Source organism: Saccopteryx bilineata, chromosome 1 (assembly GCF_036850765.1).
Source record: "Saccopteryx bilineata isolate mSacBil1 chromosome 1, mSacBil1_pri_phased_curated, whole genome shotgun sequence".
Taxonomy (NCBI): domain Eukaryota; kingdom Metazoa; phylum Chordata; class Mammalia; order Chiroptera; family Emballonuridae; genus Saccopteryx; species Saccopteryx bilineata.
Genome location: NC_089490.1, coordinates 6712246 through 6727953, shown reverse-complemented (window position 1 = coordinate 6727953; position 15708 = coordinate 6712246). Strand labels below are relative to the sequence as shown.

At 62.5% G+C, this 15708-nt stretch overlaps 1 protein-coding gene across 1 annotated transcript; it reads left to right on the top strand.

Annotated features, from left to right (window-relative positions):
- Positions 1-9993: 9993 nt before the first annotated feature.
- Positions 9994-11981, top strand: SFTA2 (surfactant associated 2). Its single transcript, XM_066252881.1, has 3 exons — positions 9994-10261; positions 11509-11597; positions 11713-11981. The coding sequence occupies exons 1-3, from the start codon at positions 10198-10200 to the stop codon at positions 11797-11799; spliced, it is 240 nt and encodes a 79-aa protein (XP_066108978.1). The 5' UTR covers positions 9994-10197; the 3' UTR covers positions 11800-11981.
- The last annotated feature ends 3727 nt before the right edge of the window (positions 11982-15708 follow it).

Genomic DNA, 15708 nt, shown 5'->3' with positions numbered 1-15708 from the left:
CGGAGGACAGACAGACAGACAGAGAGGGTGGGGGCTCTGAGGCGAGGCAGAGCCCTGGGCCAGGTGTCTCAGCTCCCCCGCCCCCCATCACACACTTCATGGGCTCACGATGTCGCCCATCTGCACCTAGAATGTCAGCAGCCGGCAGGCAAGGTCTCTGCCTTGGCCGCTGCTGCCACCCCAGCGCCGGGGACACTGCCTGGCTCACGGCAGGCAATGGGAAACTGTGCACTGGGCTGAACGGAGTGGAGGCCGGGCGGCCGTGGCCCGTGCTGGGGAGGGGCACAGCCACGCAGAGCAGAGGGGGCCAGGCTCTGGAGGGCAAGAGGCCAGGACCCGGGGCCGCGGAGCTCACGGGGGTGACCCGGGCCCCAACATGTGAATCCCTCCCGTTCTGGGCGTGACGCGTCCCTAAGCCCTGGGCAGGGCTGGAATGGGTGGGAAGAGGAGAAAGGGCCAACTGCTCGTTAACGTGATTAATGGGAGATTAATGAGACGGCAGGGAGTCGGCCCAGGCTGAGTGCTCAGGACCGGGCAGTGCCTCCTGCAGGGCGGGAAGCTGAGGCAGACGCCGGTCCCTCCTGCAACGCCATCGGGACCCAGGCGTGAGGGGCAGCCCCTACCCCACCCTTCCCCCAGGACCCAGGAGGGGCAGTTCCTCCCCGCCCCCAGGGGACATCTGGCAAGGTCTGGAGACATTCTTGTCACAACCAGAAGGGGGCTGCTATTAGCATCTAGCAGGTAGAGGACAAAGATAGTGGGACACATCCCATAAGGCACCCACCAGCCTCCACCACAGAGAATCTCCAGCCCCCGTGTGTCAGCAGTGCCGAGGTGGCGAGCCCAGTTGTGTAAATAAACACCCTCCTTCTTTTTAGCCACAATGTCCCCCCTGAATCCCCAGGCATCCGGGTGGAGGAGCCAGGAGGGAGGTGGCTGGATCCAGTCACAGGCCGAGGGCTGGTCACAAAGCCTTGGAGCATTGCTGAACACCTTCTCTCGTCAGACCCTCCTTAGCAGGGTCAGCCCCGGTTCCGGGCAGCCACTGGCCCATGGTCACCCAGCAGGGGAGCAGCAGAGGGCAGACACGAAGGTGCCCACCTGCCCGCGGAGCCCGGGCACCGGGGGTAGAGACTCCGAGGCCGGAGACCAGTGGAGGTATGTGTAGGACTGTATGCTGTTAACTCCGCAGGAACTGCGTGGGGCATCCAGCTTGTGCCCGAGCTCCTGTCCCAGGGCTCCTGGCCGGGCGGAGCTGAGACCTTCAGGGTCCTGGGAAGGCCCGGAGCCGGCCTGAAGGGGAGGGACCACACGGAGTGTCCTCGGCTACGCGGCCTCTGACAGTTGGGGAAGAGGGTAGGAATGGGGAGAAAGGGTGAGAAGGAGAGAGTCCGTGGGGGCTGGAGACCCCGAGACCGCCTGGTGCTGCTCCTCCCGCAGGTGGGGACGCAGAGTGGAGAGGGGCCGGTCGCAGGCTGACCCCAGGACCGGAGGTGGCTCCCTCTTACCCTGTGGGGGGAGGAGCCCTGGGGGGCCAGGGCCGCAGTCACGAACCCGCAGGAGACAGGAGACGGTTCTTTACTGCGAATAGAAGGCTGGGCACTTTCCTTTTTATTTTTTTTAGATTTTCTTAATTACCCCCTGTGGGTCAAATAAGTTTGTAAATATGATATATATGTTTGCTCGCTTATAGTTTGTATTGGGTGTGGGGGACAGGCTGTAAGCAGGCAGGGTCCTTATAGCCTAAGGCTTAGTTTTAAGACTAAGCCTTTCCTACCCTCTTAATACTGAGATCTTCTCAAAAACTAAGCTTTTCCCCACACCCTTGACTGTTGCATGATGTGGGGTGGTGTATTCTTATGAGGAATCCCAATTATGCCTGAGATAAGTGACTCTGTATCAGAGACTTCCTTGTTTGTATATTGGATTAAAGGTTTGGATTTCTACACTATACAATGGGGCAGAGGAGCCCATGCTGGAGGAGAGCAGAGAAAGGCCACGTGGAGGAGGCCAGGAGAAGCAGCCAAGATGGTAGAATGCTGAAGGAGAAGCCAGTTTGTGCAGAGAGAAGGAGATGGGAACAGAGGTGAATAAGGCTGGTGAGGTTAGAAACCTTTGATTCTAGGAAACTCGGATGAGTCAGTGGCTTTGGGAGCCCTGAATGGAAAGGGAAGTGTTTTCCCACTGTGTGTATTTCTAGCCCGCTGGGTGCAAGCTAGGATTAAAGGTAATGGCCCACCAGTTCTTGGTTCCGTTGTTTCATTACCATCTGTCCAATCTAATGCGAACTTGCACGGGCCAGGCGGCTGTGATGGTGGCCACAGCTACTGGCTTTACACCCCCCAAATTTCTTTATTATTATTATTATTATTGTAACATTGGTTTATATATTATATGTTTCAGCTGTACATTTCAATTTGACATCCGTATACAATATGCCATGCTGACCACCAAAAGTCTAGTTTCTGTCTCTCACCAGCCAAGCGACCCCTTTCCCCACCCCCCCACCCCCCCACCCCCCCCACTTCCCCACCCCCCCCACTTCCCCACCTCCCCCCTACCCCCGCTGGTAACAGTAACCTGCCGTCTGCCTCCACCCCGACCTCGCGGTCACCACCAATCTGTGGTCCACCTCTGTGACTTTGCTTCTGTTTTGCTGGGTTTATTTGGGTTTGTTTTGTTTTTTGTTTTTTGAATGAGTCAGTTTGGGAGAGGCGGAAGGCCGAGGGGGCGGGGTGCTCGCGCTCCTGGCCCCGCCCCTCACTTGCTGACGAAGCGCTGGTTGGTGGCCACAGGGTGGCAGCTGAAAGGGGTCACCGAGCCACAGCAGCATCCCACGCTCATCTCCTTCCGGAACTGGCAGGCCTGGGAGATGGGGAGTGGGGGGGATAGGATGGGTGAACCGAGGGCCCCGGGACCGTGGACCCGGCCTCCCCTCACACCGCGCAGGCTCTCAGCGCTCCACTGCCGGCATAAACAGTCACACCAATGCAGCCGTGAATGCACTGAGCACCTACTGTGTGCCACGCACCTACTGTGTGCTCCGCGCTCCACGTGCAGAGGCTCACTTCATCCTACAACCCCCTTTGAGATGGATACTATTATTCTCTCTTTGTCTAGGATTCCATTACCTCATCCGTAAAACAGGGGACAATAATGTTACCGAAATCACAGGGTTGCTGTGAACCTCGATGCGTACAGCGCCCGACACGTCAGTGTTATTTAAGGATTACTTGTTACTGATAGCACAGAGAGGTTAAGTAACTTGCCCAAGGTCACCCAGCGTCAGTGTCAGAGCCAGGATTCAGAATGTGACTCCACAGAGCTGACTCTTTACAGCCACGAGCTGAGCTCAGTACCTCGGGGGTCTGGTTGGACCCCAGCACCCCCCGGTCTCTCAGTCAGTGACCCCCAGGCCCCCGTGCCTGCCAGGTCACTGTTTGCTCCCAGCCAGCCAGACCAGGGCTCCTTTTCCCCCTTGCTCCTCCCTACGTGTGGCAGGCTGTCCCCCTTTCTCCCTGAAGCCCCTGTGCTGGTGGCAGTCTCGGGGCACCAGGTCCCACCCCAGTAGCCGGGGGACCCCTGCATTCGGACCACAGTGTCACTCACCTTCTTGATTCCATACAGCATGCTGACGATGGCAGCCACCACCGTGACCGTGATCAACACGATCGCCCAGCCTGGCACAGAGCCCTTCTCCTGAGGTGTCGTCGGGCCTGCGGGGCAGACACGGAGCGTGACTGAGGCGGGTGGGACCTCAGCCCTCCACACCCCAGTGCCCGGCGTGACTTTCCACCCTCCCTTCTGTGAACCTCACATCTCCACGACGCTAAGGCCGCGCTTCTCTGCGGGGTTCTCTCCTACCCTCTCGGGAACAGAATCTCAGGAGGGGTCTTAAAGCCTGCAGGCGGGTAGACAGGGAGAGACTGCTGCTAGGGCAGTGAAGTCTGAGAATTGCCAAGACCCTCTGAGAGCGGAACAGAGGTGGGGGCGGTGCCCGCCGCTGCGCAGACGCAGACTGGGCCCCGAGCTGGGTAACCGCGCCCTGCGGCGCTGGAGACCGTGGGCGGGACGGAGGGCTGACCAGTCCGTAAACAGAGGGCACAGCGAGGTCAGCGGGCCCGGATACAGGCGCTCGCGCACCGTGCAACGCTGGGGAGCGAACGGGGTCTTGGAAATAAATGGTTCTAGGGCGACTGGCAATCCCTAAGGGGCAGAATTGAACTTGACCTCTACCTCACTCCGCACAGAAATTAAGGAGAGACAGCAGAGGCTTACACTTGGAAACTAAAACAGTAAGGTTTGTGGAAGAACACCCTCAAGAATATTCTCATGCCCTGGCCGGTTTGCTCAGTGGTAGAGCGTCGGCCTGGCGTGCAGAAGTCCCGGGTTCGATTCCCGGCCAGGGCACACAGGAGAAGCGCCCATCTGCTTCTCCACCCCTCCCCCTCTCCTTCCTCTCTGTCTCTCTCTTCCCCTCCCACAGCCAAGGCTCCATTGGAGCAAAGATGGCCCGGGCGCTGAGGATGGCTCTGTGGCCTCTGCCTCAGGCGCTAGAGTGGCTTTGGTCTCAACATAGCAATGCCCAGGATGGGCAGAGCATCGCCCCTGGTGGGCGTGCCGGGTGGATCCTGGTCGGGCGCATGCGGGAGTCTGTCTGACTGTCTCTCCCCGTTTCCAGCTTCAGAAAAAAAAAAAAAAAAAAAAAAGAATATTCTCGTGACCTGGAAAGAGGCAAGACCGAGAAGGCACCGACCACAAGAGGAGAAGTGCAGCCGCCAAGGACCAGCCCGCTTCCTTCCGTCCTGGGAAACTGCCCACCTACCCGCGGACAGCCCCGGGCCACGGCCACGCCAATGAGGCCTTCAAAGGGATCGAGCAGCAGAAGTATCACCTGTGGACGCTGTGACTGGTCCCGAAGCGCTCCCAGAAATGGCCGGACCTAACGTCTGCGGACGGCTGGGAGAATCCTCGGGGGTTGAAGAAACTGTTGAGAAACTTGCAGACACAATAGGGAGACTCTCTGAGACAGTGGGGACAGTCACAGAGACACCTGCAGAGACGGAGGGGAGGCCCCCAGAGACAGTGGGGAGGCCCCCAGAGACGGAGGGGAGGCCCCCAGAGACAGTGGGGAGACCCCCAGAGACGGAGGGGAGGCCCCCAGAGACAGTGGGGAGGCCCCCAGAGACGGAGGGGAGACCCCCAGAGACGGAGGGGAGACCCCCAGAGACAATAGGGACGGTCACAGAGACATCCCCAGAGACGGAGGGGAGGCCCCCAGAGACAGTGGGGAGGCCCCCAGAGACGGAGGGGAGGCCCCCAGAGACGGTCGGGAGACCCCCAGAGACAGTGGGGAGGCCCCCAGAGACGGAGGGGAGACCCCCAGAGACGGAGGGGAGACCCGCAGAGACGGAGGGGAGACCCCCAGAGACAGTGGGGAGGCCCCCAGAGACGGAGGGGAGGCCCCCAGAGACAGTGGGGAGGCCCCCAGAGACGGAGGGGAGACCCGCAGAGACAGAGGGGAGACCCCCAGAGACGGAGGAGAGACCCCCAGAGACAGTGGGGAGGCCCCCAGAGACAGTGGGGACAGTCACAGAGACATCCCCAGAGACGGAGGGGAGACCCCCAGAGACAGTGGGGAGACCCCCAGAGACGGAGGGGAGGCCCCCAGAGACAGTGGGGAGGCCCCCAGAGACAGAGGGGAGACCCCCAGAGACAGAGGGGAGACCCCCAGAGACGGAGGGGAGACCCCCAGAGACGGTGGGGAGACCCCCAGAGACGGAGGGGAGACCCCCAGAGACAGTGGGGAGGCCCCCAGAGACAGAGGGGAGACCCCCAGAGACAGTGGGGAGACCCCCAGAGATGGAGGGGAGGCCCCCAGAGACGGTGGGGAGGCCCCCAGAGACGGAGGGGAGGCCCCCAGAGACGGAGGGGAGGCCCCCAGAGACAGTGGGGAGGCCCCCAGAGACGGAGGGGAGGCCCCCAGAGACAGTGGGGAGGCCCCCAGAGACGGAGGGGAGGCCCCCAGAGACGGAGGGGAGGCCCCCAGAGACAGTGGGAAGACCCCCAGAGATGGAGGGGAGGCCCCCAGAGACAGTGGGGAGGCCCCCAGAGACAGAGGGGAGACCCCCAGAGACAGAGGGGAGGCCCCCAGAGACAGTGGGGAGGCCCCCAGAGACGGAGGGGAGACCCCCAGAGACAGTGGGGAGACCCCCAGAGACGGAGGGGAGGCCCCCAGAGACAGTGGGGAGGCCCCCAGAGACGGAGGGGAGGCCCCCAGAGACAGTGGGGAGACCCCCAGAGACGGAGGGGAGGCCCCCAGAGACAGTGGGGAGGCCCCCAGAGACGGTGGGGAGGCCCCCAGAGACAGAGGGGAGACCCCCAGAGACAGTGGGGAGACCCCCAGAGACAGAGGGGAGACCCCCAGAGACGGAGGGGAGACCCCCAGAGACAGTGGGGAGGCCCCCAGAGACAGAGGGGAGACCCGCAGAGACGGAGGGGAGACCCCCAGAGACGGAGGGGAGACCCCCAGAGACGGAGGGGAGGCCCCCAGAGACAGTGGGGAGACCCCCAGAGACAGTGGGGAGGCCCCCAGAGACGGAGGGGAGACCCCCAGAGACGGAGGGGAGGCCCCCAGAGACGGAGGGGAGGCCCCCAGAGACAGTGGGGAGACCCCCAGAGACAGTGGGGAGACCCCCAGAGACGGAGAGGTTTTCAGAGGCAGCAGGGATGCCTCTAGGTATTGTGGTCCTCAGTGGGGTCAGCTGAGCTGCGGGGAAAGAACAGGATGACGGGGTTAGAAGAGTCAGCCAGGCCCCCGGGTCTTCCCCCAGCACCCAGCACCCTCTCCACCCGTGCTCACCGAGGGCGGCCAGGCCCCCAGGTCTCACCCCCAGCACCCAGCACCCTCTCCACCCGTGCTCTCCCCCCCAGCACCCAGCACCCTCTCCACCCGTGCTCTCCCCCCCAGCACCCAGCACCCTCTCCACCCGTGCTCTCCCCCCCAGCACCCAGCACCCTCTCCACCCGTGCTCTCCCCCCCAGCACCCAGCACCCTCTCCACCCGTGCTCTCCCCCCCAGCACCCAGCACCCTCTCCACCCGTGCTCTCCCCCCCAGCACCCAGCACCCTCTCCACCCGTGCTCTCCCCCCCAGCACCCAGCACCCTCTCCACCCGTGTCTTCCCCCCAGCACCCAGCACCCTCTCCACCCGTGTCTTCCCCCCAGCACCCAGCACCCTCTCCACCCGTGTCTTCCCCCCAGCACCCAGCACCCTCTCCACCCGTGTCTTCCCCCCAGCACCCAGCACCCTCTCCACCCGTGCTCTCCCCCCCAGCACCCAGCGCCCTCTCCACCCGTGCTCACCGAGGGCGGCCAGGCCCCCGGGTCTCCCCCCCAGCACCCAGCGCCCTCTCCACCCGTGCTCACCGAGGGCGGCCAGGCCCCCGGGTCTCCCCCCCAGCACCCAGCGCCCTCTCCACCCGTGCTCTTCCCCCCAGCACCCAGCACCCTCTCCACCCGTGCTCACCGAGGGTGCCCAGGCCCTGCAGGCCCACAAGCAGCAGCAGCAGCAGCACGGCGTCCATGGTGCCGGCCCCGCTGTCTTCCCAGGTCCAGCATCGAGCTCTTTAAAGGCTCCGAGGCCCATGAACCGTCTCTGGAGAGCCAGGCGTGCCGGGACCTCCATCAACACCGGGATCTCTGTCCCAGGGAGAGGCCACCAAGCTGTCCCAAGAGGATTAAGCTGTCCCAGCCTGATCCCAGGAAGCTCTGGGCGAGGGGGTGAGTGAGTAAGAGTCTGAGGACTCCCCTACCCCTCCCTCGGGCTCTTCCCAGACTCGGGGCCTGTGCCCCAGGCCTGAGTCAGCCCCCACCCAGACCCTCCTGACAGGGAAGGAACCAGGTGTCCTATGCCGGGTCCTCCTCTGGCTGCTGGAAGGTCAGCTATTGGGGTGAGGGCCCACAGGTCTCTAAAAGAAGCAGGATTTAGGCCCCAGCCAGTTGGCTCAGTGGTAGGGCGTCGGCCTGGCATGCAGGAGTCCCAGGTTCGATTCCCAGCCAGGGCACAAAGGAGAAGGGCCCATCTGCTTCTCCATCCCTCCCCCTCTCCTTCCTCTCTGTCTCTCTCTTCCCCTCCCACAGCCGAGGCTCCACTGGAGCAAAGTTGACCCTGGCGCTGAGGACGGCTCCATGGCCTCTACCTCAGGCGCTAGAGTGGCTCTGGTTGCAACAGAGCAACGCCCCAGATGGGCAGAGCATCGCCCCCTGGTGGGCGTGCCAGGTGGATCCCAGTTGGGCACATGCGGGAGTCTGTCTGACTGCCTCCCTGTTTCCAACTTCAGAAAAATACAATAAATAAATAAAGCAAGCAGGACTCGGGAGCTGGGTGGGGGTGCAGGACGCCGTGGCCTGGGGACCGCGTCTGACGCTCAGGGCACCCAGGACAAAGTTGGGGGTGGACATCCAGACGCTGCAGCCCCCAAGCTTTCCGTCCCTCTGGTGGGGGGAGGAGCAGCAGGGGGACACGCACTGCAGACGTTCAGAAGTTCAGAACCAGGCCCGGGCCTGGCTGCCCAGAACCCCTGCTTCCCGCTGCGCGGGCTCGGGCCAGTCAGACGTGTCCTCACCTCTAAAACGAGGGGTCCCTGGTTTAAAGGGTCGTGATGAGCCTGAAAGGAAACGTCCCCAGCGTGCCGAGCTCGGAGTGCCAGCTGCGCTGACCTAGGAAGGGAGAGCGGGCGTGCTCCGCTCTCGACGAGGACGCAGGGGCCCACAGCCGCTCTCCCTGTCCCGCCTTCACCCCAGAGACAGTGGGGAGGCCCCCAGAGACGGAGGGGAGATCCTGGCGGCTGTGCCTACCGGCCCTTCCGACCACGTGTTCCTCCAGTGCGAGCCTGGGCGTCCCGTGGGTGGTGCAGACCATGTCCTCCTCCTCGCTGCCTCCATTCTTCCGAGCTTGGGCCCTCTGGTTTTTGGAGGAAATGAGGAGACGTTACACAGAGAGGCAGACAGGAGCGGGGAGGGGACAGGTGCCCTGGTGTGTTCCAGGAGTTTATGTGACCAGTGCCTCAGTCTTGTTCATGTGTCTGGCACTACTGACTTGCTGTGTGACCTTAGTAAGTCATTCACCCTCTCTGGGCCTTGTTTCCTAGTGTCTAAAGAAAGACAGTAAAAGTCGATGGGCTCCAGGCTTTCCTCTGCACAGCTGCCCTCTCTGCCTCTCTCGGTGCCTGTGGCCGGGAGAGTGAGGGCACCACTCTGCCTGCACACCAAGGCGGGAGGAGCATTTGATGAGACCCACGTCTCTGCCTGAGTATCCAGGATGTTTTAGAGCAGGGGTCCCCAAACTTTTTACACAGGGGGCCAGTTCACTGTCCCTCAGACCGTTGGAAGGCCGGACTATAAAAAAAACTATGAACAAATCCCTATGCACACTGCACAGATCTTATTTTAAAGTAAAAAAACAAAACGGGAACAAATACAATATTTAAAATAAAGAACAAGTAAATTTAAATCAACAAACTGACCAGTATTTCAATGGGAACTATGCTCCTCTCACTGACCACCAATGAAAGAAGTGCCCCTTCCAGAAGTGCGGCGGGGGCCGGATAAATGGCCTCAGGGGGCCGCATGCGGCCCGCGGGCCGTAGTTTGGGGACCCCTGTTTTAGAGCAAACTAAAACCCCTCAGAAGTGCACGCTCCCCATTACCCAAATTTTTCACCCGGAAAGTCAGTCACTGCACTGAGGGAGCAGGACACCCGGGTTTGGGAAGAAACTTGGCTTCAGCCACCCCTCCCTTTTGGGCCCACATTCCTGAGCCCTTCGGTGGCACCACTAATGGAAATTAATTATAGTTAATAATTAATCCCTAAAGAGCAATGAGAGGCCCAGCCTGGGTGGGGCTGAGACACTGGAAGGACAGGCACCTCCTCAGCTGCCCTCTCTGCAGGACGGGCCCCGGGGGGGGGGGGGGAGGGACCACCCACAACTTCCCACAGCAGTCCAGTGAGGACCTCTCCTGGGTCCTCAAAGCCATATTGGGAGAACTTGAAAATCGGGTTATCCAGCCTCCCCCTCTGCCTCCCCCACAAACACCGGTGCTGAGGACAGGCTGTAGGAAAGCCAGGCCGGTCAGCAGAGGCCAGCAGGGGCTTCGGACATCTCTCCTGTTTTCCGGAGAAGTGAGGTGGCCACAATGGGGACAAGGCTGCCCCTCTTCCTCCTCCTGCTGACCCTCCTTGGCAGCTCACACGGAACAGGTGAGGGCAGCAGGGCTGGACACAGGGGTCCTCACGGCAAGGTGAGGGCAAGAAGGAGGACGGGAGTGACAGAGGCACCCCAGTCCTGAGCTCCCCAGTCCTGAGCACCCCAGCCCTGAGCACCCCAGCCCTGAGCACCCCAGTCCCGAGCACCCCAGCCCCGAGCACCCCAGTCCTGAGCTCCCCAGCCCCGAGCACCCCAGTCCTGAGCACCCCAGCCCTGAGCACCCCAGTCCCGAGCACCCCAGCCCCGAGCACCCCAGTCCTGAGCTCCCCAGCCCCAAGCACCCCAGTCCTGAGCACCCCAGTCCTGAGCACCCCAGCCCTGAGCTCCCCAGTCCTGAGCTCCCCAGTCCTGAGCACCCCGGCCCTGAGCACCCCGGCCCTGAGCACCCCAGTCCTGAGCACCCCGGTCCCGAGCTCCCCAGTCCTGAGCACCCCGGCCCTGAGCACCCCGGCCCTGAGCACCCCAGCCCCGAGCACCCCAGTCCCGAGCACCCCGGCCCCGAGCACCCCGGCCCCGAGCACCCCAGTCCCGAGCACCCCAGCCCCGAGCACCCCAGTCCCGAGCTCCCCAGCCCCGAGCACCCCAGTCCTGAGCACCCCAGCCCTGAGCACCCCAGTCCCGAGCACCCCAGCCCCGAGCACCCCAGTCCTGAGCTCCCCAGCCCCAAGCACCCCAGTCCTGAGCACCCCAGTCCTGAGCACCCCAGCCCTGAGCTCCCCAGTCCTGAGCACCCCAGTCCTGAGCACCCCAGTCCCGAGCACCCCGGTCCCGAGCTCCCCAGTCCTGAGCACCCCGGTCCTGAGCACCCCGGCCCTGAGCACCCCGGCCCTGAGCTCCCCAGTCCTGACCACCCCGGCCCTGAGCACCCCGGCCCTGAGCTCCCCAGTCCTGACCACCCCGGTCCCGAGCTCCCCGGTCCTGAGCACCCCGGCCCTGAGCACCCCGGCCCTGAGCACCCCAGTCCTGAGCACCCCGGTCCCGAGCTCCCCAGTCCTGAGCACCCCGGTCCTGAGCACCCCGGCCCTGAGCACCCCAGCCCTGAGCTCCCCGGTCCTGAGCTCCCCAGTCCTGAGACCCCGGAGGTCAGTGCTGAACTGTGGCCTTGAGGGGTCTGGGAGGGCTTGGCAGGGAGAGAGAGCCAAGGGCGGTGGAGGGAGACGGGGGGGGGGGGGGGGGGGGGGGGGCCGCCCACACCCCCAGTCCTGGGGCCGGGTCCGAGGCTGTATTTCTGGACCCCTAGGGCCAGGAATGACTTTGCGGCTGAAGCTGAAGGATTCCTTTCTGGCCAACGCCTCCCACGGTTCCGGCTTCCCGGGGCTGCTCCGCACGGTAGCTCTCTGGCAGGGGCCAGGGTGGGTTTGGGCCCCTCTGCCGGCACCTGGCCCACCTCCAGGTGTGAGAGCCATCTCACAGCTGGCCTTCGAACCCTCTCTCTCTCCCCCAGCTCTGCCTCCTCCTCCACCTCCCTTCGGGGACCAACGTCACCCTCCATCAGGCGGGGCCCCCACACCACGTCACCTGCAGAACCTGAGAGTAACAGAAGCCTGGGCCCGGCCTGGTCGGGTGGGGCACTTGCCTCCCCCCCGCAGGGACAGGGGAACACCTTGGCCCCCTCCTCCAGGACGCCCTCCCCTCTGAGTGAGTGGCAGTAAATACGTTGCATTCAGTGACTTTGTGGGTTCACGAGCAGCGGGCGGGCAGGGAGGAGGAACCGGATGCCCACGTCTCCGACTCTCCCTGGGGAAGCAGAGGGGATCTGGGTGGGCTCACGCTCCCCAACACCAGGGTCAAAGGCCGAGAAGCAGTCCGGGGCGTTACCGGGGACACACGCACACCACACACACGCACAGGGGCGTGAACACTCACTGCACGCTGAGGTCTGCGGGACAGAGGGAAACACTCTGTTCCCGGCACGCTCTCCCACGCCAGCGCTCACAGCACCGTCCTCCGATTCCACCGATGGGGAAGCGAGGCTGAGGGAGGCCCGGCCACACGCCCCGACCCCTCGCAGCGGAGAGCTCAGACACCGGAGGAGCGCTTGGGCGGGAGCAAGATGTTCATTTCCTCTCCCTCTGCTGAATCAAGCTCTGGGGGCCAGGGGCTCGGAACCCAGACAGATGCAGATGGACAGACACCCCCAGGACACGGGCCCCCTGACCTGGGGATCCACACAGGTCCATCAGGGTGGAAGGGCAGGAGGCAGCTCAGCTGAGAGGTGAAAGGTGAGAGGTGAGAGGTGAGGGTCAGCTGACGGGAGCAGGGCCAGCAGTGTTGGTGAGTGGTCAGCAGTGTAGGTGAGTGGTCAGCAGTGTTGGTGAGTGGTCAGCAGTGTAGGTGGGTGGTCAGCAGTGTTGGTGAGTGGTCAGCAGTGTAGGTGGGTGGTCAGCAGTGTAGGTGAGTGGTCAGCAGTGTAGGTGAGTGGTGGTCAGCAGTGTTGGTGAGTGGTCAGCAGTGTAGGTGGGTGGTCAGCAGTGTTGGTGAGTGGTCAGCAGTGTAGGTGAGTGGTCAGCAGCGTTGGTGAGTGGTCAGCAGCGTAGGTGAGTGGTCAGCAGCGTCGGTGAGTGGTCAGCAGCGTAGGTGAGTGGTCAGCAGCGTCGGTGAGTGGTCAGCAGCGTGAGTGGTGGTCAGCAGCGTAGGTGAGTGGTCAGCAGCGTTGGTGGGTGGCCAGCGGCGTAGGTGGGTGGTCAGCGGCGTAGGTGGGTGGTCAGCGGCGTAGGTGAGTGGTCAGCGGCGTTGGTGAGTGGTGGTCAGCGGCGTAGGTGAGTGGTCAGCGGCGTAGGTGAGTGGTCAGCGGCGTAGGTGGGTGGTGGTCAGCGGCGTAGGTGAGTGGTCAGCGGCGTAGGTGAGTGGTGGTCAGCGGCGTAGGTGAGTGGTCAGCAGCGTTGGTGGGTGGCCAGCGGCGTAGGTGAGTGGTGGTCAGCGGTGTAGGTGAGTGGTCAGCGGTGTTGGTGAGTGGTCAGCGGTGTAGGTGAGTGGTCAGCGGTGTTGGTGAGTGGTCAGCGGTGTAGGTGAGTGGTCAGCGGTGTTGGTGAGTGGTCAGCGGTGTAGGTGAGTGGTCAGCAGTGTTGGTGAGTGGTCAGCGGTGTAGGTGGGAGGTCAGCAGTGTAGGTGAGTGGTCAGCAGCGTAGGTGAGTGGTGGTCAGCAGTGTAGGTGAGTGGTCAGCAGTGTAGGTGAGTGGTCAGCAGTGTAGGTGGGTGGTGGTCAGCAGTGTAGGTGAGTGGTCAGCAGTGTAGGTGAGTGGTCAGCAGTGTAGGTGGGTGGTCAGCGGCGTTGGTGGGTGGCCAGCGGCGTAGGTGAGTGGTCAGCGGTGTAGGTGAGTGGTCAGCAGCGTCGGTGAGTGGTCAGCAGCGTCGGTGAGTGGTCAGCGGTGTTGGTGAGTGGTCAGCAGCGTCGGTGAGTGGCCAGCAGCGTCGGTGAGTGGTCAGCGGTGTTGGTGAGTGGTCAGCGGCGTGGGTGAGTGGTCAGCAGCGTGGGTGAGTGGTCAGCAGTGTTGGTGAGTGGTGGGGGGCGGGTGCTGGCAGACGTGCGGGCTAACCGTGAGGATGTGTAGCCACGCGGGCCCACACGGGAGTCCAAGGTGACTGGCTCACCTGCGTGGAGCCGGCATTTCCTCACCTGCCAAACAGGGATGATGCCGGTACTGCTTCCTCGGATTGTCGTGAGGATGGCACGGATAAGTCACCTAGGGCACCTGCCACCGTGCCTGTCAGACCAAGAAAGGGGCCCGGGGGGTAGGGATTGTCCTCAGGGTGGAAACTGGGCCCAACATGTAAGTGCCTCAGGGTCCTGGGTCGCGCTTCTGATTTCCTTGAGGCAAGCACTCACCGACTCCCCACTCAAGATTATCTTGGCCCTGGCCGGGTGGCTCAGCAGTAGAGCATAGGCCCAGTGTGTGGAAGTCCCGGGTTCAATTCCCGACCAGGGCACACAGAAGCACCCATCTGCTTCTCCACCCCTCCCCCTCTCCTTCCTCTCTGTCTCTCTCTTCCCCTCCCGCAGCCGAGGCTCCATTGGAGCAGAGTTGTCCCCGGCGCTGAGGGTGGCTCCATGGCCTCCACCTCAGGCGCTAGGATGGCTCTAGCCGCAGCAGAGCAATGCCCCAGATGGGCAGAGCATCGCCCCCTGGTGGGCATGCCGGGTGGATCCTGGATGGGCACATGCGGGAGTCTCTCTGCCTCCCTGCTTTTCACTTCAGAAAAATACATAAAAATTGAAAAGATTATCTTAACTTCTCACCAGCTGTCTCAAATTGCAAGCCTGCACCAAGATTTGGCCATTTCGGAGTTCCTGTTCTCCACAGTCCCCACCCCTGCCGACCCTCTCAACCACCATCACCACCACATAGAACTAGAGCTCAGCTGCTTGGAGGGAGGTGAGGGCAACAGCTCCGTATGGAGCACCCCTGAAGACGAGGGGAACACAGGTGGTGATTCTCCTCGTTTCCTGGGACAAGTAGGCCAGAGGGGAGGTGGCTGAGGGCCCCAAAGAGCCCATCATTTCATGATTTGCCCCTAGACTGCAGTTGTGGGGCAGGTGACACCCATGGGTCAAGGGTGCAGGCCTCAAACAAGCTGGGGGACTGGATGTCTGGAACCCCAAAGGGCTGAACGAAACAGACAGCTAACATTTCCTGAGCCTGGTTCTTAGCTCTCAAGGCCTGGGAGGTGCTGGGCTACGACTTCTAGATTCTGTTCTCAAAGAAGTCTTTTCCTAGACTCAAGACGGAGCAGTGCAGTGCAAAGATTGCTTTGGGGTTCATCAGAGCCGGGGGGTGGCAGAGACTGCTAAGTGTCCCCTAATAAGCCTTCTCTTCCTTTTGGATAGTCATGTGAATTTTAGCTGAGCACCTGGTTCATTCCACTCCCCAGCCTCCCTTGCAGCTGGGAATGGCCGCGGTTAGGGTGTCCGACAGGAGGCAAGGAGAAAGGAAGTCTGCAGCTTCCGGGTAACATCCTTGGCAAGGACAGGAGCTGCCCCTCCAGAGGGAAGAAAACCAAGTCCCAGACCAGTGCTTCCCAGTAGAACTTCCCATGACAACGGAGATGGTTTAGAACCTGCGCTGAGCAACGCGGTAGCCACTAACCACGTGCGGCTCTCAAACACTTGAAATAAGGAACGAATGCTGAACTTTGATTGTGATTAGATAGCCAGTGGCCGTCCTAGGTAACCCTCCACCCCTGACCCGAGGACCCCACCAAGTGGCCGTCCTAGGTAACCCTCCGCACCTGACCCGAACCCCACCAAGTGGCCGTCCTAGGTAACCCTCCGCACCTGACCCGCACCCCACCAAGTGGCCGTCCTAGGTAACCCTCCGCACCCTGACCCGTACCCCACCAAGTGGCCGTCCTAGATAACCCTCCGCACCTGACCCGAACCCCACCAAGTGGCCGTCCTAGATAACCCTCCGCACCTGACCCGAACCCCACCAAGTGGCCGTCC